General features: G+C 40.7%; 1 protein-coding gene across 4 annotated transcripts in view; it reads right to left on the bottom strand.

Moving 5' to 3' along the window:
- Positions 1 to 1,031: 1,031 nt before the first annotated feature.
- Positions 1,032 to 20,248, bottom strand: part of tsc2 (TSC complex subunit 2) — a 28,402-nt gene continuing 9,185 nt past the window's right edge. For 2 of the 4 annotated variants that reach the window (XM_032562759.1, XM_032562758.1), the window contains exons 18-42: positions 20,106 to 20,212; positions 19,858 to 20,026; positions 19,234 to 19,356; positions 18,972 to 19,106; positions 18,692 to 18,881; positions 18,518 to 18,611; positions 18,336 to 18,438; positions 17,454 to 17,548; positions 14,320 to 14,460; positions 11,145 to 11,306; positions 10,775 to 10,936; positions 10,384 to 10,496; positions 9,848 to 10,090; positions 9,490 to 9,738; positions 7,826 to 7,915; positions 6,109 to 6,254; positions 4,590 to 5,197; positions 4,072 to 4,150; positions 3,500 to 3,586; positions 2,724 to 2,910; positions 2,500 to 2,639; positions 2,341 to 2,419; positions 2,180 to 2,271; positions 1,458 to 1,556; positions 1,032 to 1,353 (exon numbers count right to left, since the gene is read on the bottom strand). In XM_032562759.1, the coding sequence (XP_032418650.1) occupies positions 1,186 to 1,353; positions 1,458 to 1,556; positions 2,180 to 2,271; positions 2,341 to 2,419; positions 2,500 to 2,639; positions 2,724 to 2,910; positions 3,500 to 3,586; positions 4,072 to 4,150; positions 4,590 to 5,197; positions 6,109 to 6,254; positions 7,826 to 7,915; positions 9,490 to 9,738; positions 9,848 to 10,090; positions 10,384 to 10,496; positions 10,775 to 10,936; positions 11,145 to 11,306; positions 14,320 to 14,460; positions 17,454 to 17,548; positions 18,336 to 18,438; positions 18,518 to 18,611; positions 18,692 to 18,881; positions 18,972 to 19,106; positions 19,234 to 19,356; positions 19,858 to 20,026; positions 20,106 to 20,212 (3,861 nt within the window). In that variant the 3' untranslated portion in view covers positions 1,032 to 1,185. The remainder of the gene's footprint in view (positions 1,354 to 1,457; positions 1,557 to 2,179; positions 2,272 to 2,340; positions 2,420 to 2,499; positions 2,640 to 2,723; positions 2,911 to 3,499; positions 3,587 to 4,071; positions 4,151 to 4,589; positions 5,198 to 6,108; positions 6,255 to 7,825; positions 7,916 to 9,489; positions 9,739 to 9,847; positions 10,091 to 10,383; positions 10,497 to 10,774; positions 10,937 to 11,144; positions 11,307 to 14,319; positions 14,461 to 17,453; positions 17,549 to 18,335; positions 18,439 to 18,517; positions 18,612 to 18,691; positions 18,882 to 18,971; positions 19,107 to 19,233; positions 19,357 to 19,857; positions 20,027 to 20,105; positions 20,213 to 20,248) is intronic. The other 2 variants (XM_032562761.1, XM_032562760.1) reach the window with 2 other exon arrangements.

Genomic DNA, 20,248 nt, shown 5'->3' with positions numbered 1-20,248 from the left:
ACATAAATAAAAAAATTCCAAAGAAAAGGAAAAAAGTTTCTCCTACGCCAACTCACAATATAGCACTAACTGACGCTACACTAACGTCCAAAAAAGTTTTGTCTGAACAAAATATATCTACTGTACTTTGGAAACCCAAAAATATATGAAGATTATGCTTGAAGTATCAAATGGTGACTCCGTTACTGCTTTCACTGATACCTGCAGGTCTGTGGAGTTTTTCTTTTATTATAAAAAGGCTCATTCTGGTACACTACTTTATAATCCATCTTATATTTAAACATCACTACAAAGTAGCGGCCAAAAAACTGCAGTAGCAAAAACATCAGCGCCTTTGTGGGTAAACCAGTTGTTCATTTAGCAGTTTTCTCTCTACTTCCATTTCCTATCTGTAAACTATTTTGCATCAATGTGCTCACACTATTGCCCTGACAGTTTCTTTTTTGTAATCAATTTCTATGATTTTAGTAAAAAAAAAAAAAATTAGTTTTTTTAAGTATTAAACTTATTTTGGATAATTGAACATTTTCTATTCCACCATTATTTCTATATATTTTGGTCCTGATCCCTATTTGAGTCAACTTAGTCTTCTGATGGATTTTCATGCTGCATAATATTTTGTAGTTATAAAACCACATTTAGTTGTTTTTAAAAAATGTTTTTAATTAGCTATAACATCAAAATATGACTCCCAAGGACGTCAGTGTGAAATCTCCAAATGATCAAAACTATAACAGGCACAAGAGGAGGAGGAAGCGAAATGACCAGAAATAACACTAAATGTTCAAAAAAACATTCCTGCTCAGAAAATTTTTTTACCAGAAGATGCTGGAAATAGAAATGTCAGGACTGGGCAAGATGCCCCAGAAAAAAACTAGATCTGAACATCTCAAGTATTTGGCCATAAATAAAATAAAGTAGTGTCTTCAGACTGTTGGTAAAGAGTTTAACTACCTCAGCACTGAAAGACAAAACTCTTAAGTTTTTTACAAATAGGCTTTGTTTCCTCACGCTAAAAAAATAACACAAGATTTCAGATTTTTTTAAATGATCACTTTTAATTGATACAGTAGTTGAAACAAACACAACCAGTCTGTTTGTGTATGTGTGTGTGTGTGTGTGTGAGAGAGGGGGTGGGCGTGTGTGTGTTCAGTCTGCCGAACAAAGTCACCCTTGCAAATAAAGTCAAACAAAATCAGTAAAGTCGTCCACCGTCGAAACAAGTCTTTTTCTCTGTCCCGACGTCTCGGGAGTAGGAGCTGAAGCTCCTTGTTGAAATGCTTTATTTTGCTGAGTGTGTCCTTGGGTCAGAGAGATTCCTGGAGTCGAACGGGACTGGATGTCTTCCTGAGCCTGACGTGCAGCACAGAGTTGGAAAAGACGGTTTAAATTCAGACTGGCAAATGTAAGTGAAAAACGTGTTGTACGCCTTTTAATTCTTGAGTTTTTAAACTTACTCTGGTCCTGATCCTCTTTATGTGTCGTAATCTGGCAAGCCACTTGGAAGCATAAGCATCCGAGGGATTCGCTCTGTACTGATGCACCAAAGAAGCCATCTAGACACAGCAAACAAAGATTTATTCTGGGGGAGTTTAGGGAAGAAATTGAATGTGAAGAGTCTTTTCACGGAATAAATTAATTAAATAAAAGATCTACATAGTGTGCAGCAGAAAGTTTCTTTTTTTTATTTTTTCCTTCAATGTTTGTTTACGGTCTCTGTGCTTTTTACCACCTGAAAGTATTTTATGTTTTCTAATGTCAATTCCACAAACCTCCATTTACTTTATTGGAATATTTATATGATAAAGTAGCAGAAAAGAGAAAGAGGAAAAAGAAAACATGACTTTGAAACTTTTATAGAAAATGTGTAATGCATAAATATTTAATCTCCTAATGTAATGCCTTCAAACTTCACCGGATAGAGAACAAACAACATCATGAAGACCGAGGAACACGAATACAAGCAAAGGAGGCTGATGTGAAGTTTAAACTGGTTAAAAATTTGAAATGAGGCATGAAAGCTATGCCTCATTTTCCTTCTACTTCACAATTATACTAAATTGAGTTGGTCTATAATGAGATGCGTTGAAGTTTCTGGGTGAAACTTGACAAAACGTGAAAAACTTCAACCGAGGTGAATATTTTCACAAGACTCTGCAGAAGTACGGATCAGACTCACATTTGCATGCAGAGCCATCTGTCGAACTAAGAGTGGCAAGTTGAGGTCAGATACGATTTTTGCAACGGTGGTATCAACCAGGCCCTCGAGGTCTGAAAAGGCAGAATAAAATGAGTCACATCGATAATGACGAGGAGCAAAGACGGCAGCAATTAACTCACCTTTCCGACACTGCAGAGACACAAGGTTACATTCATAGTCCAGTGGCTTAATAACCACTTCGACGAAATTAAATTGACCCTAAAATGGAGAGAAACGTACTCTGTAATGAGAACTAAAATGCATTCTAGTGATTTCTCTGAATGAGTTCGCACATTTACCTTTATGGTGCCCAGTTTGTAATCTTCTCCCGAGTCGTTGTAGACCACCATGACAAAGTCGTTGCCGATGTGTCGCTTCTTGTTGCAGCAGCCCTTGTCACTCTCTCTGTTCGGCATCAGCGTGGCTATGTGGAAGATGGCTGCAGACACACGGTTTCATTTAAAGTTTAACCACCAGTCATCATGGAAATAGCCGGCCGGAGTTGTGACGCGAGTGCACACACCCTGCATGATGTCGTCGTGCCAACAGTAGGTGAACTCTCCGTCATCCCCGTACTGATCCAGCCCGCCCAGGAAGATCTGGTCGGGGTCGCAGTCCTTCAGGTGGATTAGTTTGCCGAGCCCGGTGAGGAACGCGGCGTAGCGGTTCGACCCGTATTCGTTGGACAGGATGGCAACTTCATTGTTAACCTAAAGAGGGAGAACGAAGAGGATGAAGGTGGACAGTGCTGTGAGAAAGTATTTGCACATACTTACAAACTTCTTCTGCATTTGCTATTTTGCCACACCTAAATGTTTTACATCATTAAAGAAATGGGAGCATATGAGACAAAATAACCAGAGAAAATAAACTGCAGTTTTCAAATAACGAAGAACAGAATCTGACAACATGAAGTAGTCTGAACGGTTTTAAACATTATACATTATGAACCTGTTCCTAGGGGTAATTACTGTTCCACATTGACCCAGACTGGCTTGGATAGTTTTTATTTCCTTAAAGGGGCGGTGTTACCTGTTTTCCAGGCACATGGAGCCATTTTATAACATGATTGAGAAACTATTACCTGCAGTTGTTATAAAAGTGCTATACATATCAAATTTCTCACAACATTCCTCCATTAAGCCTTTATTTATGCTCTCAGCAGCGTTGCCCTGAAAAGTACTCGGTATGATAAACTCAGCAGATGCACAGTTCCGCCAGGTGTTTTTAACTGCTGCTGGCCTCCCTGAATCGCTTTTCACAGCTGCGTATGATGTAATAAGCCAGGTGTGTTCTCACCTGGCCAGCTCCAACAAACACAACTCCAATCTTATGGGTATCATAAGGAGGCATCTGGTCCAGAACCTTCACAGCCCGATCAATCACCTGCAGCCGGGGACAGGATGGACGCACAGCGGACAGCGAAGGGTTAATGTCTTTCTTAGAGAGACTGGACTGTCATGGCGTTACCTTTCAACAGGTACTTACATTTCTGAGGTAAATCATATTTTTGCAATAATTCAGCATCATTTATAAAATGTAAAGTCTTACATTTCCAGGCATAATAAAAGAATGATCCGATCTTTACCAGGTAATGAAATCAATACAAGCAGTTGAATGAAAGGATTTACTTAATTTTTGCCTTTTTCATTACTTTTTTTTTTATACAAATACCAGTAGGGAACCAGTTCTGTGTCTCGTACACTTGTGGTTACATCTCAATCATTTCCATACATCATGATGACCAGATCATTTTCAATATATTCCTAGAAACTGGAAGAGAGTTTGCTTTCTTTTGACTGTTTATGCAGCAGCGCTTCGTTTTCATTGACTGGATCGGATCAGACCAACATGGGGAAGAGGCGGCTTACCTGAGTTTTGGGCAGCAGCAGCGGTTTATTGGCTTCATTCCCAAAGAAAGGAGAGTGATATAGCTGAAGGAAGACAAAGCTAAAAAAAAAAAGAAGAAGAAAATGTTTCAAGAAATTATCCTGGAATGAGAATCTTCACATAAAATATTCAGAAGAATATTTTGAATGTGCTAAACGCTGTTGGTTTGTTTTTAGATATAAAACTTTATGCTCCTAAGATGGATTGATCTGTTCAGCTGTGGATTTTGCCTACAAGTGAGGCCACCCTCATATTTATCAGTCTGGGGAAGGGAAGACACTGACTACTCAAATGGGCTCCAGAGAATCCCTCATGAATTGGAAATGTAAATCTCTAAATGTAATCTTCAAAAAATTACTTAAAACCTGAGAAGAGATTTAGCACAACTCCTACTGGAGAAAATGCAGATAACGTTTAGGTCTTTTTGTTTTTCCCATCTGTCCAGGAATGTTGGATTAAAGCCCAGATCCAGTTCTGTCTGTAATAATCTGCTGACTACCTGGGACTCAGTCCGGAGATCTTCTCTGCGTTGCTGGGCCCGGGTCGGCTGTGATACGAGTCCCTCTCGGTCTTCCTCTCTCTCCTGGAGGAAGGGGCGGAGACGGAGATGGTGTGACCTCGGGGTCGGTGGCCTCCGCCGGGAGAGATGGGTCCAGGCAGAGCTGGCGCTGCTGGAAAAGCCAACTTCATGGCAGCTCCTCCACTCTGAGATGACAAGCCGGAGCCCTCACCACCCTGGGCCGGACCTCCTGGTCCATTAAAGTCCGCCCCGGTGCTCCCCTCTACTTTGTCCTTGTCTGAGCAGGGCTGCTGCAGTGCCTGAGGCTTGCCATCTGAGGGCGCTCTGGGCCGAGCGGCGTCGACCTGACTTTTCTCAGACTCCAGCGCTGCTTTGGTGAAGGCCTCCGGCAGCGTCTGCAGCTCCGGGGAGGAGCTCGACTTGTTCAGTCCGTGACCCTGGGACTGAGAGTGGCTCTGAAAAGGAAGGTCAGGGCCCTGGCTGCCCGGGGTGGAGGGGCCAACGCTGGGCTGATCGATGGGAATCGCTCCTTCGCTCACCTCCTCCAGAGTGGACTTTTCATCATCCTGACTGGAGGTGGAGGAGGACTGAAAGTCAGGCAGAAGACAAGGACATTTTTATTCCTTTAGCATATTCTAGCAGATTAACTCATAAAATTATATATAAAAAAACCTAACAAGATTTTATTACTTGCAGAAAGTAACAAAGAATATATCTAATTTAGTTCCAAGAGGAATCAAGTTGATTTATGGCATAATAACCAAACCAGAAGATCCCAGCGTACATCAGGGTGCAACAAAAATACTATTTATACTCTACCAAACATGTTTTTTCTGTCCCAAATTAGAAAAAAACACACTAACAGTTAAACAAATAAGACAATCTTGTTTTTGTTTAAAAAAAAAAAATCAAGTCTCCAACAGTGTTTTCCATCATCATGCTTCACATTTAGTGACATAGAATAAAAGGTCAAGCATTAAAAAAAACTAAGTTAATCTTGGTGACAGCCTCCTGCTGAACATTAACATAAACTCATACATTTAAGTAAGAGATTCAATTTAAAGTTTATTGATCTTTGAGAGGGTGTACTTGCATTGTTATGCAATTATCATTATATTATTTCAAAGTTGTCTCAAAAAAGAAAATTAATTGCAATAGCTTCCTGGGTAATTTACTGCTCAGCAAAATGTGTTTTCCTGGCAGGCCTACAAATAAATGTAGATGTGAATAAATCTAATAAAAAGCATTTTCTCACCACTTTCTTTATATTGTCCTTTTAAAACGGCCCCCCATACTCCATTAAGTATGAACGCGAGTGGGTGAAAATAAATTGTTTTTGTTCTTCGCTGCAGTCATAAGTAGTAGTACACAAAAGCAGCCCGTTTATCACATCAAACTCTTGAGAGTTAAACAGAAATAAATTCTGCAGGAACCATCTTGTTGGTTCTTGTCAGAATCAACTTCCTTGGGTTCGTTTCGGCCACAATCAGCGACTTACCCTGCTGAGCGGTCCGGGAAGCGGAGCCTTGTCAGACATGAATATGGGCTCGGAGGGAATCGGCTCAAACTCTTCACCCTCTACCCACTCGAGAGGGGCGCTCTCTGCTGTGACCCCTGAACCCTCCTCCGGAACCACCGCAGAGTCTGCAGCAGGACACGCCAATCGTTATGCGCATCACAGATGGGAGAGACGCATCAACGATTCACTCTGAACTACGTCCAGGTTAGTCACACGGACATGTACTGCTGTAAGAGTGAAGGGGTAAATATTTCAGCAGCTGTCAGTAGTTATTATTGACACAGTCTCTCTGAAGTCTAACAAGATTTTAGAGGCAAATGATTCATTCTGACATGAAACAGAATCAAACACATTTAAACATCAATCAGCAGACTCAGGCCCATGAAGGAGATCACGACCTACAGAGAATCACACAGAAATGCTGAGCTCAGATCAGTTTGGCAGGTTCTATTCATCACACGCTTGTCTACTCCATTATCATTCAGATTCATGCAACTTCGGCCGCTTCTTTGCTTCACTGGTTTCCCAGTAGAGCAAAGAAGTGCCTAATGAGATCTGGGCTTTCCTGTTAACAGAGGTTAACGGGCAGCCTGGGGGTATATTTCAGAAATCCGAGTTAGACATTGGAAAGGAAAGAAAAGAGAAAAAAGAATCAAAGGAGGGGTCAAAAACTCCACTAACTCCACTTTTCCTCTGCTACTGATTGACCGGTCCAAGAGCAGGCACGACTTAGTCATCAGTCACAGATGACCTTCCCTCCAGGGTTAGGAAGAGACGTTCATGAAAAGCAGGGACGGTGAGGTTCCCAACTTGTACAAAGTTTGAGCATAAAACAGCCCGTCGTAAGACACAACAGAGTTTTATTTCATGTTTGCAGGATAGAAAACTAACAAGACGCTCCTTTAATTTGTCTTTCACTTGGAGTGAAAGTACAAAGTTATAGTTCAGTGATTTCATAATTGTTCCTAATGACAACTGTGAAGTTCTGAGCTCCATTATTTACAAGATCCTGTCAGAAGTTCACCAGTTTAGAAAGCTAAAGACGCTAATGTTTTCAGAGGAGACTTCAGGGGAAAGTGTTGTCTCGTATCACAAAGCATTAGGACTGGGCTAAGAAAAAATAAAATTGCAGGAATAAAGTCAAAGTGTTATGAGAATAAAGTCAAAATAATATAAAACAGTCAATATCACAAGTTGTAAGAATACCGGAATCATCGTAGTGATGTGAAAATAAATTCATAATAGCAGCAGCTATAGCAGCTCCTGATTAGAAGCTGATGCTGATGTGTTTACCACAACCTTATTCTGGTAACATTACAGATGTATTCACAAAAATAATACAACTTTATTTTCATAGTATTAAGACTTTCATTTCATATCACTTTCTTCTCGTAATATTTAATCTGTAAGTGGGAAAAAAAGAAAACATTTTGCAAGATATTCATTATCTATTTCCATTACTGTTTTAAACGTTAATGTGTTTCCTAAATACAAACGGATGTTACGCATTTTTGTCTCATTTGCTTAAATCTGTTCAATATTTCAGTTCAAATTTTCCAGAATGACACCAAAGCGTCTCTGCATTGTGCCTGAAAGACCACTGTTTTGTACAAGTGAGGAGAAATATACCACCCCAGGAGTTTTCTGGAAAGCAGGGAGGGAGGCAGAGGTGTGGGGTCACACATGATGACGGTACCTGCCCAGGAAATGCTCCTGTGCAACCTGCCAGGAGCTGGAGGTCCTGGGGGGCCACTGGCCATACCCAGAGACCAGAGCGAGCCGCCAACTGCAGGCGGGACGAACGGGAGAGGGGGGGCAGGGGCACATCGAGCCACAAAACACACCACAGCCAAACACAAACCAGCATTCCCACCATGAGAAGAATCCAATCGGGACCAAGGGGGTAAAATGTTGGGGGAGAAAAAAAAAAAAGAGTGAAAAATCAAGATGTGATAATGGGAGTAAATAAAGAGTAAAGACAAAATAAACTCAAAAATGAAGTCCAGAATAAAAAAAGAACAAAACTGCTGCAAAGAAATTACAGAATTAAAAAGAAGATTAAAAGGATTAGTCCGTTTTCTTACCAGCTGGTCATTTGACAACGGTTCCACTGAGATTAAGCACTGGCAGGTAAGTCGGGGTTGAGCGTAGTGCTTTGAAGGACATAATTACTTACCAGACATACTTAGCATCTGTAGCTGTTAAACTTTCCCACAATTTGTCCACAGACAGCTGATACAGATTTTATTCAAAACTTCAACAGTGAGATTTTCACTCAATTATAACCTTTTTTAAAAAAGAAATGTTTGAGATCTACAATGATTTTGCATCTTGTTTGTAGGAAAATCTGACAATTACTTTGGTTCATGAAAATCTTGGCTGTTTGGTTTGTTGCTAGAATAGGTTCAAATTTAAAGAATGGACTGAAAATGTGTATTTAGTTTTTAAATAGGACAAATATTTTTTTTATTCCCAGACTTATTTCAATTTGAAGATTTTGGTCTGTGTGGCAAAAAGTTTGTACACCACTGGTTTAAAGAAAAGCATGTGTGTCAGAAAGGCCCAGTCAAATCCCAGAGCTAAACCCTATTGAGAAAATATGGTTTAACAAAACACTGACTCACAGCGGACTGAAAGCAATGCACTACACATTTTAAATTTTGTATCAAAGACTTTGTACTCCATCTGTCACACATATGCAATATTTTGGCTGGCCTGACATAAAATAAACCATAGTCTGATCTGTTGATTAATTTTTACATTAACAGATTAAAAACTGGATGGCAAGCGGTGCTTAACAGGAGACTTTTTAGAGAATGTGAACCACATGAAGCTAAAACTATGCCCCTTTAGTTCTGGGTAGAAAATATTTACAAGATTTTTTTGTCATCCTAAATGCAAAATGTTTATATATTTGTAAAGTTCTGGGTTAATTACTGCTCTCACTATGTTATTCTTGCAACAAATGGCCTTTTTTGAGTTTGTATACTCCAATTAACGATTAATCGATTAGTAAATTACCTGACAATTATTTCAGTGATCGATCAATTCTGATTAATCCAATGAATTTCTTCAGTCCTACTTATAATTATTTCACTGTGTCTCTATTTATCGTTCCTACTGGAAACCTAAACAAATTATTTAATAGCTGGAGCATCTTCCATTACAGCTTCATCAGGCCATGCTAGTCACTTCAGCGAGACATATTGTGATGTTTTAATATCATGAGATCTCGTTACAACCCTGTTACGTACAAATTTCTGTTCTGCTTATATAAAGTGTGGAGCGATAAATTCATAATTTCAGATCCAACTCACGACCACAAACATGTCCGCCAAGACTCCTTATTCTGCCACTCACCGGTGCTGGAGCGCTGAAACAGGTTGGCCTTTCCTCCGGCGCTGCTGTGTGTTTGAGTGAGCGGTTCGGAGGCAGACGTTGGCGCTGGGGCGGCCGTGCTGGCTGGAGCGCTGGCTGTCTGAGTGGGAGGCTCCTTCACTCCCTCCATCGCCATCAGGACGGTGGAGAGCTCCTGCAGCGGCATGTTGCCCAGCTCAGAGGAGAAGGGACTGGGTGGGTTCTCCAGACACATCAGCCAGCTGGTGTTACCTGAGGTAACAAAGCGCCAGGAAGACACAACTGTGCTGTTGAATCAGGTTATAATAGTGGATATAAAAAAACCCAAAAACACAAAGGGCCTAGCCCAGGGATGATGTACCTGAGGGTCTCCGTATGAAGATCTCTGCCCAGCCCTGAGTGAGCATTGGAACAAACTCGGCGAGGCTGGGGTTGTCTTTGAGCGGAGGAGGGGCAGACAGAGCGGCAGCTGTAGAGGAGGGAGGACCGACGCCATCCAGGTTGGGGCCAGAGGAAGGAGACAAAGGAGAGGCCAACTCTCCCTCAGAGGGGGAAACCAGAGGACTGAGACTCGGAATAGGACCAGCACGCAGAGCGTGACCACCTGCAAAATAAGGGGAGTCTCTTTAATCACAAAGACAGGCGTTCTTCACACTGGACTGCAGACAAAAAGATGCTCGGATGAGATATTTACACCGAAAAGAGGAAGAAAAAGAACACAGATCAGCAAGTTAGAGAATAAGAATAAAAACAGCACAGCGAAAATCAGGAATCAGAAAAATTCAGGAAACAAACGCAAACACATGAACAGAGTGACATGTCCAGGAGGAAATAAAAGCTACCTGATTTCAGGAGCTTTCCGGCTGGTGATCGTCTGTAAAACTGAGCAAGTCTTACCTGACCGGGAGCGGACTCGCGTCCGAGTTGTTCTGTTCTGTTGCTGACTGGACTGCGACTCCAGTTTGGCCGGAGCCTCTTTAGTCATTCGGGTGTGAAGAGACGGATCTGACCTGCAAACCCAACGGAGGAAAGGAAGTTCAGAAATCCTTCCAGACTGAGCGAAGTAGTAGAAGGCAGAAAAAAATGAAAAAATAGTTGCTTTTAGGAAATTTTGGCTGTTTATAAAGCTGTTTTTAAATTGAATACATGTGTTTTTTCTTAAAGACAAACAGCTAAGAGGAAATTTGACACCTTCTTGTGTTATTTGCTTGATGAGAAGTACATGCGAGGTCGTCAGATAGGTGTAAAAAAAAACAACAACAAAGAAAACAACAAAAGCTAGCATCACCTGGTCATTTCTCCTCCTCCTCCTCCCAGACGCTCTGACATATCCATTCCCAGCAAAGCTTGCGTTCTGACACCGCCACTCGTTGTGATGGTGACAAGCTTGTTGCCCACCAACCAGGTCATGCTGCGACCTCCGGCTAACAGAAACTCAGCGATCGGAGACCTAAGACGACAGCGGGGAGCTAAACGTTTAACATTTTACTCGACAAATACAACAATCCAGCAGAAATACTGAAACTGCAAGAGAAATCAGCTGGTGGCCGAAATCTGACCATTTCCAGCCCTTTGAACCCCGACTGGTGACGAGCCATTTAAACATCTGATTAGAGATAGACACACACAAACAAAAGCACACACAGACCACCACAAACCTCTTTGGCAGAGCAGAGAAGTTTGAGAACACGTATCGCGCCATCATGTCTAGACACGTCTCCGTGAGCTCCAGGTGGACGGTCTTGAGTCCCTCATCGGCCTGAGACGCTGCATTTTCATCAGCAGAGCCCAGACTGCAGGTCGTGGTAGAAGTGTGCATCCTAAAAGATGGGAAAAATGAGCGATTACTAAACAGCAGGAGAGCAAGAGAAAGGCATGCACTGTCAGTGTACCTAGGCGTGCATGCTCCGAGACAACAGGAATTAAATGGGAATTTAAAAAATGCAGAGACAGCACACCAGTGATCACATTTCTACCTACATCACATGCAAAAAGAGCGTTAATATGCACGCTTAAACATAAAATGATAAGACTTTACATCAAGCACACAAAACACAAAACACAGACAAAGGCTGCAGCTTGGTCTGAGTGAGCGGAGAGGCAACAAATATTTTTAGGTTATTTTTGTTTGGTTAGTTTTATGCAGGCAGATCTGCGGAATTGACCAATTTAATGATATATTTTTGACTCAAGTCAGACAGAAAGGACTAGCAAAGAGTGAGTCAAATCACTATCTGTGTCCAGTCGAATTTAGACGGAAACCAGACGGAGTCTGCGGTCGTAACGATTGTTTCAGAGCCACACTTCAGGTGGTCCGAGACGTCTCTGTTGTTGACAGGAGGGATTATTCAAGACTGTTTCAAATCCAAATCACTAAGACAGAAAAACCTAAAAAAAAAAGAAAAAAAAGAAATAGTATCTACAAATAATAGATGGCCAGAAACAATTGAATATTAACTGAATGCATCAAAATGAATTAATTTAGCCTTATGTCTTCCTCTTGATGTACTAATTTGCTTGTTTATTATTGCTTTCTCTATACAGACCATAAGGTCTGTGAACAAAAGTAAGAAAATTAATTAAAATGGCTTCATGTTACAAATATTGTCCTTCTAGAAGGATAAATATTCAACTCTCATTCAGACCAAGCCCTGGAATCTGAATTAAATCATATTTACAATCTTTTCCTCCTCTTACCTTTATTTCTTCTTCTTTAACTAATTTTTTTTTAATATGCAGTGGGCACAAACTCTATAAAAACACAACCACTCAACACTCCAAACTTATAGCCATCAAAGTTAAATATTCCTGTGCTTTTAAAGTAAATAATCAATGGAAATAAATAAAACTGACAAGTGTTAAATATGGTCATGTTGGAGTTGGTGCCCACATGGACACAGGTTTAACAAAGTGAAACAAACTTAAATTTCAAAAAGAAAATATATATATATATATTAGCAGCCTTTTAACAGATAAAAGCAGGTTAAGAAGATCTACACTGCAGTTTTCTAATAAAACAGTTTCTCAACCAAAAGTTACACATGTCACTGTTTTGCTGCCATCTGTTGGTAAACTGAGGCGTAATATGTCTGTTATTACTAATTCTGTTCATAGAATTGAATTTTGGGAGAATTTTATGTGATGGACCAACATAACACATGACATAACTGTGAAACATTTTTTTGCAAATAAATGAATAATAATCAAGAAGTGTGGTCGGCATTAAGAACCTTTGGTTCTTATAAATAATGTCAACAACCTGAGCCTAAGTTGAGCTCACCTGTGAGTAATTTATTCACAGCTGTTCGCTGAAAGACGAGCTGAAACTATGGCAGATGTTTAAGCAGAATAATGACAATAAGAACACAGCCAGAGCTACGCTAGAACAGTTTACTTTAAAGAGCCATCATATGTTGAAATGGTCCAATCAAAACCCAGAGCTATATCTAATTAAGAATCTGTCACAAAACTTGAAAATCAGTCTGACTGTTCTCCATCCAATCAGGATGAACTTGAGCTATTATGCCACTCAGCTCCTCCAGACTAGCGGCAGCAGCAATTGGTGGAATATCTGCTGAGCTCATCATACAAACTATTTCTCAGTCCAACGCTCCTAAGCATTGCAGCATATAGTAAAGAGCAGCAGTTTCTTAAAGAGACGGAGGATAATTTCAAGGCATCAAATTGCAAAGTCAAATTTCTTTTAAAGTTGTTTGGTATATGCAGTATTTTTAAAACAGATGAAGGTAATAGTTACTTGATTGTGCTATAAAACAGCACCGTGTTCATGGAAAATACACGACACAGCCCCTTTAAGGATTTCCAGATTTAGCTAAGAAAAATATCTGTAAAGAGATAATGTGTTTTCTTTTCAGTCCTCTTATTTGTGTTGGCCCATCATGTAAAATCCCACAGTATCATGTAGATATTTCTGGTTATAAAGTTAAAAGGTTCAAGACGTGTGAATACTTTTTCCAAGGCTCTGTAGCAACATTGTAACCACATTAAACTGCAGCGTTTGATCTCCTTTTACTCAGACACACGAGCATAAATGAGGCAAACAAGTGATGCAGACACAATCTGTGAGTGTGTGCGGTGATTGAGAACTTTTTAGTCAAAGTTTCACCTCAGCCCAAGCTACTCGCATCATCCCAGCCTAATAGATTGCCATGGTCATAGTGAAGCCAAATGAAACCAAAAAGATGTCAAGCAGGCAAACAAAGCTGTTGTGCCCATCATTGGCAGAGGAAGGAGAAGTGCCTGTCCCGCCCCGACTGAGCGAAAGAGACCAAAGCTGTGGGTCGTAGTTGCTGTAAAAAGGGAAATGAAGACGGCGCCATTTTGAACGCACGTGCTCGGCACCAGTCCCTCTTGGCATTCATTTGCTACTAAAGCCAATCGAAACCAGTCAGCAATTCACCCAGCAAAAAGTAAAGCTGAATCAAAAAGTGCAAACAAGTCATAAAATAATTTTAAAAAAGCAAAACTTGTGTTAGAGCAGAAATAAAAACATCAAAGTGGATAATGATGTTTTCCAGTGGCTTCAACAAACACGGCATGCAAAAGCAAATCATAGGAACAAAATCCAAAACAGCACATGTACAGATACAGCCGAAAACAAATCAAAAAGGCCATCACACACCTTCCTCCAGCATGCACCACCCATTCCAGGAGTCCCGCTTACAACAACCCCCCTATGACTCCTCGACAGACCCATCTGACCCCCCATCAACCATCCCATGGAGGAAGCAACAAGTGTTTAAGCTGTTATTGTTGGTTTGTTTTGTTTTTTTTTTTGTTTTTGCTTCGTTACCAAGGAGATTCTTTTCTAACCTGCGAACCGCGTGTTCGGAGACGCTGATGCTGCGGGAGCGGAAAGCCTCCATGGCCGAAAGGTCCCTCAGCTCTTTAACTGGAGAGCTGCTGCTATTGGCTACTGATGCCGCCGGCTTTGCCACTTTTCCAGCCCGCAGGCTGGGGACCGAGGTGGGCAATACGTTGGGCGGTAAAGGGGTGGGTTGTCATGACGATGGAAGTGGTTTGGGAGCAAAAGTGGAAGGAGTGGTTTTTCAAAAGTACACCAGGAGACAGCAGGAATCATCACCCGAGCACCGCAGCAACACGAGCAGTTGACGGGGGGCGAACGCCACGCAGGGTGAGGGGAGGAGGGCGGGGCACAGAGCACAGACATCAAAGGAGGGGAGGGGCCAGGAGCAATGTGGGGGAGGATCCAGGATGACACAACCACCCCCAAAACCACAACCACAACGCAGCACCCAATCGCAGGAGGCAGCAGAGGAGGAGGGTCAAATAAAGAAACAAAAAACAAACATAAGGTGAAAATTAACAGCAGTGAACAACATGAGTCAGATAACAGGAGAACGGAGAAAGAAAAGAGGATTTAAGAAAGGGTCAAACCAAAAATAAAACACACCAGCTACAAAGCAGAGGGTCAAACAGCCTCTGCTACTCAGAAATCAAAAAATACACAGGAAGTATTCAGGAGAGCAACAAAATACACATTTCTGCAGGTTCAAAGTGACGGAAACAACTAATGTGACAGAATTATAGAAGTAGTGATGGGTCGTATGGAGAACCAAAAGTGCCACAATCCATAAATAAATAAATAAAGTTGCTAAATAAACACTTAAGTATGTTAAAATATTAACATTTTAACATATAACACATTTCTGATAAAACAGAAATGTGTTCCTTTTTTTCAGACAACATTTATTTGTGTTCTGATAAAACACAAATAAATATTTCAATGTTATAGATGTTATTTATATTCTGCATTTAAAACATTAAAACTAAATTATTTAAATATAATCAAAATGCTAAAGTTTAAGTGTTTATCTGTACACTTTACCTGTCAAAGTCGGGGGGCGGGGCAAAGCCTGCTAAAGACAAGGCCATTGGTCTGTTGTTTAATGAACTAAAGTACAAAAACATATTTTTTAAATTACAAAAATACATGATTTTAACACACAAACTGTTTTTTATTCTGTATTTAATAAATTGACAGTCTAAATATTGACTGCCAATATTTAGACTGTCAATATTTATAGTCAATTATAATTCCAAATGATTATCTCCATTTTCTTAAATTATCACGTCCATAAGACTGAAGTAAACTTGCGTTTACTGGATTGTGGCAGTTTTGGCCCATGACAGGACTAAAGCACAGGTTTTGCAAAATAGAAAGCAAAACATCAGAAATAGAACAAAATCAAACTATTGGACTAAAGATGTGGATTGGAGAACAGCGGGTCAAATATTAAAGAATGCGAGCAAAGCTTTGGATTTAAAAAAAAAAAAAATCTTGAAAGTAAACCAGCATTGAATGAATGAATGTAATGACGTGCTGAGCACCAATCCTGCAGCAGACATTAAAAGCACAAGGATGATGATGCCATGTGTGAGCTACTGGAGGTGGCTTAATATTGATTATTGGTGTAATATTAGTAGAGGAACCACAAAGAGAACCTGGCAGAGGTTCTCATTCCAGTTGCATTTGTCATATTTGTCATGTTGCAACCACAGACATTTTATATTACACACCAAACGTCCAAATGCAGCCGGAGGCCCTCGACCCAGATACAAAAATAGTAAAAAAAGTTACCACTAATTTAGTTTGATAGTAAATAGGACAACAGACATCCAGTGGCTTTTACGCCAAATCAGTATGTTTTGATCTAAAACAATCAAATACCGGATATCGGGTTGCACCGAATTTTATTTAGTGGTATAAGATTAAAATGAACACTACACTTCTAAGGTTTTTTCTGAGATGAAAACAATGCATGGGTTTGCTTCCACTTCACCAATATATACCACTTTGTGTTAGTCTATCACATTAACAAAGCAGGAGTTTGTGGTTTCAACTTGACAAACTCTAAAGTTACAAATACCTCTTGAAAGGCACCGTACTGCAAATGCAGTACTGAATACTGAATATCAGTCCAATATTAGTGAAAACACCACATTCATTAAGCATTTTGGAGGATGGAAGAGGTATTTTTGTTTGGTATTTTTCATGAGGTACTTTAGAGGAACTGATCTTATGTTCAAAACCAAACTAATCTCTTATATATACATATTTTTCTAACAAAACAATATTTGCTAATTAGCTCCAGTTACTTTCAGGCAAGAAAAATCAATACCCGTGTAGTATTGATTTTATTTAATACTGAACAGCATTAAATGTTTTTTTTTAATGCTGTTCAGGTGGAAGTAGAACTAATAGCCAATGGTGTTTTCTGATTTTTCTAGTGACATGAAGATCCAGTCCATAAAACAGTATTTTTAATATAACTTTTCTGCTTTTATTTTACAATAGTTCTAAAATTACAGCTCTCCCGTCAGAAGATGTTTTGAGTCATTAAATTTCAGCTGGATAGACTTCATCCAAAACAATAGGATCCTTAGCCGTGTTTGTACTACTGTTTCTTTTAGTTGGTTCAACTGCAAAACGGAAAAGAAACGACTTACTCAAAGAACGCTGCTTACAACTCAGAGTTCCCCTCATGAACAGGGAATGTGTTTCTTATCATAAACACCAGTGAAGTGAGAAAGAAGAAAGAACTTTAGCTTTTCTCTGATCTCATCCTGGTGTTCGTATGATTGTAAAGTAGTGAGTGAGAAACAAAGTACAAAAACAAAAAAAAACAGCCGAATTACATGATGCTAGCAGCTAAAAAACAATTAAATGCTACAACATCACACAAGTGATGAAGTTAAAACAGCATCCACTATGAATCACTTGCATGACAAATTGTGACAGAACCGATTTTAAAAATGCGAACAGAAGATGTAGAAGGAATAATGATCACCATGGCAACCCGAGAGGAGTCACAGCGGTTAAACACATCAGCGTATTTACCCCCATCCCTCCTGACATCGGCTACATTGGGCTGTGTGCGGTGCTGCCGGCTGCTACGTCAGCAGAGGGAGGAAATGTGCTTTACCTTTTGGGTCTCTCGTTGAGGCTGGTGCTTCGCGCGCGGAAAGGGCTTTGCTCGTGTCCGTCGTCAAACGGAAGCAAGGCGTTGGAGCGCAAGCCCTGCAGAGAAACATTTCCAGAGGTCACTCTGAAATGTACCGACCCAAGCCAGTCCAGAGGCAAACATTGAGAACAGGCGTGAATTTCAAACCACTCTCTGGGTTTAAGTGCCAGGATGATGTGATGTAAACACGTAAGACAAATTATTTTGAGTTTTTTTCCACCTTAAATGTGGTACATAGTCCACAGAATTCAACAAAAAAAAAAAATAGAGTTTATATCAGGCCTAAAAAAAATCCAACCCAGCCTGAGCCCGTTACAACCTGTTTTACTTTAATTAGTAAAACAGACATATTTTAATTAAGATTTTACTGCTTTCGTTTTTATTCCATAATTTGAGTAACTTCTCCCATTTTTAGCTTCTGTTTAACATCTTCCAGCTTCATTTTGTTGCTTGTTGTAACCACAGTGTGAGTCAAGTGGAAATCGTCTGTGACTGATAGGAGCGGAGCAGGGAGAGGCTGCACACACATTTATAAACATCTGCACCTGTCCTTTTCTCAACAGGGTACGCTGTCAATTCCTCTATTTAGACTATAATAAGTAGCTTAATACAACTATATATGGTGGATTCTCATTTGGTTTTCTCTGTGCTGTATGTATTGTAGGCTTTTTAAACGCACCACAGAAGCCTGTGCCCAACACAACCTGACCCTCAAGCAAATAACTTTGACCCGACCTGGCCCAATCCAATCACCTAGATTGTTTCCAAATTAAACATGAACATTATTCATATTATGTAAAGAACCGTTAAAAATAAGTTTTGTCAATGACTGCCTTGTTTCACCTTGGTGATGTACTGAACAAAGTCCTTGCGGAAGGGGAGTCTGCAGCGTATGAACCACATGGCGATCACATGATGGGCCAGGGATACGATGTATTGATTGAATCTGATAGGGATAAACAGAAATAAATCAGAGAGAGCCTGTGCAGCTGACAAAATGCACATTAACATGTGACGGCACTAACTTGGATGGATTAGTGTAGGGCAGCGAGATGGCGAACACGCTTACGTACTGCTCGGCTACAAAGTTGGCGTACAGATGGGGTAAGCGCACCAGAGCTGCAAGACACAGAGGATACCAAACATTACACACTTACAGTCTGAGATTATAACTAAACAGATTAGCTTTGCGGACTCACTGGAGAGAAACTCAAGCATGGGAGACGCCATGGCAACGGTAGCAGAGATGTGGGTGAGCTTGACTATCAGAGCCGGGAGAAGCTTGATCATGATGTCAGGCATCTCCACTGTGCACATCGTAAGAGCCACCACACACTGCTTGGCACAGCGATAGATGAGGCCGGTCTCCAGACACTGAACTAACTCTCTCTGCATTAGGAGAAGGAAATTAAAGCCAGGAAGGTTCGGTATCAATTTGAAATCTAAAAATAATTAAATTCTAAACCTAATAATGTCTACCTGTCTGGACTGGTCCAGGTAGCTATGGTAAGAGGTTATCGCCGTGAGAACGGGAACCACAGCCAGCTGGACATCTGTGCGGGAAAAACCCTCAGGCATCTTTTTCAAACGCTCCGAGATCTGACGATCCGTCACCTTTACAGACAGAAACGATGCGGGTCAACACCGATTACTGGTTTGTGAACTCGTTAATGCCTGTGTGTGTGTGTGTGTGTGTGTGTGTGTGTGTGTGTGTGTGTGTGGGTGTGTGTGTGTGTGCTACCATGGCGCAGAGCGTGGAACAGAGCTGGTCCAAGCTGCATGACGAGGTGAGCAGCAGCACTTTATACTGCAGTGTCCAAGGCAGTTTGTCCAGAACAAGTTTCAGCACCTTCCAGTCAGTTTCCTGGGAAATGAATAAATGAAACCAAATTAAAATCTTGTGTGCGCTGACCTGTTTAGAACAGATAACTAAATAAGAGACCGTAATATATTTACTCACGCAATTCTGAGTTATAATGAGTAATGAGCGTGCAGTCAACTCAAGTCAACTTTTGAGTCAACTCAAAATCCCAAAATATTAGGGGGTAAAATGCTAAATCATTGAAGTGAAAAATAAGGGATAAAACAAACCATTTCAATATAATTCTGTGTTAAAATCAATGTATTTATGAAGAATTATTACATTGTATCCTTTTTTAAAACTGATCAATACTTGGAACATGATAAAAACTCATTCTAAACTTTAAGTGTGCATAGGAAACCTGATCTAGTTTATGTCTACAAATGTGTCTAAAACCCCTGTGATTATTAGTTTTTTCACAATAAATCCTTCCTGTCCTCATAAAGTCATAAAAATGATGTAGGCGGCTTCACTGTGTTGCATTATTTGAATGTTTCTGTGTACCATCTTGAGGCACTGCAGCAGGACGCTGAAGGCAGGCGCGTAGGGAAGACAGGCTGACCGGATGGAGGCTGCTGAAGCAGGAGGAGCCGCAGCAGCTGCAGCAGGACCGCCAGCAGGGGGCGATATGGACCCTGACGGCTTCTTATCGCAAACCCGCTTCTCTGGCTCCCTGAAGAACAAAACAGTTTTGTCTTATTCAGGCTGCTTCAAGCGAGACGAGCTTCTTTTGTGCACGTTTCCGTTTTTACCCAGCGTCACAGTAGCAGTAAGGGCTGAACCTCATCACTCCGTCCTTGTTGGGCACCCCGACGCGGTGCAGAGAGTCGGCACGCATCATCAGGAAGAAGTCAAACACCTGAACAAACAAGTTGAAAAGAAAAAAAGAAATAAT

This window comes from Xiphophorus hellerii, chromosome 5 (genome assembly GCF_003331165.1).
Source record: "Xiphophorus hellerii strain 12219 chromosome 5, Xiphophorus_hellerii-4.1, whole genome shotgun sequence".
NCBI lineage: Eukaryota > Metazoa > Chordata > Actinopteri > Cyprinodontiformes > Poeciliidae > Xiphophorus > Xiphophorus hellerii.
Note: the sequence above shows the minus strand (reverse complement) of the source record. Positions and strands in the feature narration are given on the sequence as shown.